The sequence below is a fragment of the Aplysia californica genome, unplaced genomic scaffold (assembly GCF_000002075.1).
Source record: "Aplysia californica isolate F4 #8 unplaced genomic scaffold, AplCal3.0 scaffold00182, whole genome shotgun sequence".
NCBI lineage: Eukaryota > Metazoa > Mollusca > Gastropoda > Aplysiida > Aplysiidae > Aplysia > Aplysia californica.
Window position 1 is genome coordinate 372,298 of NW_004797452.1, and position 1,917 is coordinate 374,214.

General features: G+C 42.1%; 1 protein-coding gene across 1 annotated transcript in view; it reads left to right on the forward strand.

The window, feature by feature from the left end:
* LOC100533328 (PKG) overlaps positions 1–1,917 on the forward strand; it is a gene marked incomplete in the record, with an annotated part of 183,988 nt that overhangs the window by 142,825 nt on the left and 39,246 nt on the right. The window contains 3 exon segments of the mRNA NM_001204625.1: positions 1,019–1,125; positions 1,127–1,130; positions 1,132–1,140. Coding sequence (NP_001191554.1) covers positions 1,019–1,125; positions 1,127–1,130; positions 1,132–1,140 — 120 coding nt within the window.

Here is a 1,917-nt window from a genome sequence, read left to right on the forward strand (position 1 = left end):
CCCCCACCCGCACCCCCAACCCCACCCAAACCCCAAACCTCCCGTTCCAACATTTGAGAGTAACAGCTTTGGGGTAAACTGGCTTGTTCAGGGGTCACCAAACGTTTCTTAAAGTGAGCCTGGTAACCGAGAGAATGCTGAGCTCTAGCCAGATGACTGGTTTGTTCAGTACAGTACTCTGGTGCGTTTTATGAAAGATTTGTCACATTAAAGTTGAGCAAGGGTGTAATACATTTGCTAGAAGCTGTAAATTCTATAAAAATGTAATTTCTACTCGTGTAGAGTTCAATGAAATAGATGAATAATTTTGGTGACCCAAGTCCTCAGAACGATTCAAACACATTTTTCAAGCTTTTTCCGCTCGGTGACATAGTGGTGGGCCAGACCTTGGCCAGACGAACTGACCTTGCGGGCCGGATCTGGCTAGCGGGCTTCAGTGACTCCTGGGCCAGAATTGCCACTTTGTATTGACTATTTCCTTCTAGCGCAGTCTTTTGTTTGTTATTGTGCTAATTTGTAGCTGTTAGCAGCAGACAGAACCTTGTAAAAATGAACATTGTACATGAACATATTATTGAAAAGCCCCGTAGCTATGTATCTGAACTCAAAACCGCTCTGTCCATATAAAATATAATCATTTGAGACAGGCCTACAAATGGAACTATGACTGTACTTATTGAGGCAGGGGGGGGGGGGGTGAACAGAAATAGATCTGAGCCCTTTAAGCATTGAGTTTCCTCACCCAGACTAACATTGTCTTTGCTGTGAAAACAGAGAACGTGTGCAGACAGCAATATGGCGAACATAGACATACCTTGTTCCCACGAGAAATCGATGTATTCATCCATCGGATTTTCCCTGATGCTATTTATATTTATTGTTTTCACAAAAATCTTCATTGGACGCCCATCACTGCCCCATGTACGCTGCTATCGGCTTTCCTGCTTGCCATAATAATGTCCAGAATGTTCGAGAAGACGGAGCACCCCCAAAATACATTCTCGTCTTTCTTTTTCAGGTCAAGGTCACCCAGAAAATTGCAGGTCATGCAGAGCCTAAAGAAGTGCGCCGACTAAAGAGGGGTGATTACTTTGGAGAAAAAGCGTTATTAAGGTAATTTAACAGTGAAACGCCAAAGAGATTACGATAAGAATAAATAAGCTGGAGATAAACCGTATGTACGTGTGCGATTTGAGGAAGATCGCAAAAGGAAGGCTTTTGAAAGATAACACAGAAAACAAGTTATGCGTCTTTCTCTTGTTTTGTATTTACCTATATAATATTATAAATGTGAGTCATGGAGGAGGGGGGAGGGTTGGGGTGATTATACTTTTTATGGTTGAAGGAGATTTTTTTTCCAGAAAAGTGTTTGTATATCAAAAGCTTATTAGACAAAGAGTTTGCATCTGTAAACTGGACGAATACGTTTTCCTTGGAGCAGTTTTCTTACATGCACATTAAGTCTTTGCGGTAAACCCAGAGTACTTTATCACGACATTCAACCGTATTATATCTTTACCCTACACAACCTAGCCCTTTCCACTTATATCACAACTGGTCTATTTGATCTCGAATTATGCATCGAAATATTGATCAGTGTTTGGCGCTCTGTACCTTTTGAATCAAATTAATTGTGTGTGGGCCTACTTTCCCTCGATTGTAAAAATCATTATAAACGGTGTGCTCCCTTTTTGGAGGCGGGCTGCTTCGACTTTGCAGGTAAGGCCAGCCAGGACTGTATAGGGTGCTACATCGTGGCAGAGAGCTAGGGACTAAGGACATTCCTTAAACTGACAAATCCACGAGAAGCTGATGTGGCCTCTCTTGGTCTTAAATCAATGCCGTTCTTGTTGTCGTTGTTGTTGTTGTGGTTGTCGTTGCTTTGTTGTTGTTGCTGCTGTTGTTGTTGTTGCTGTT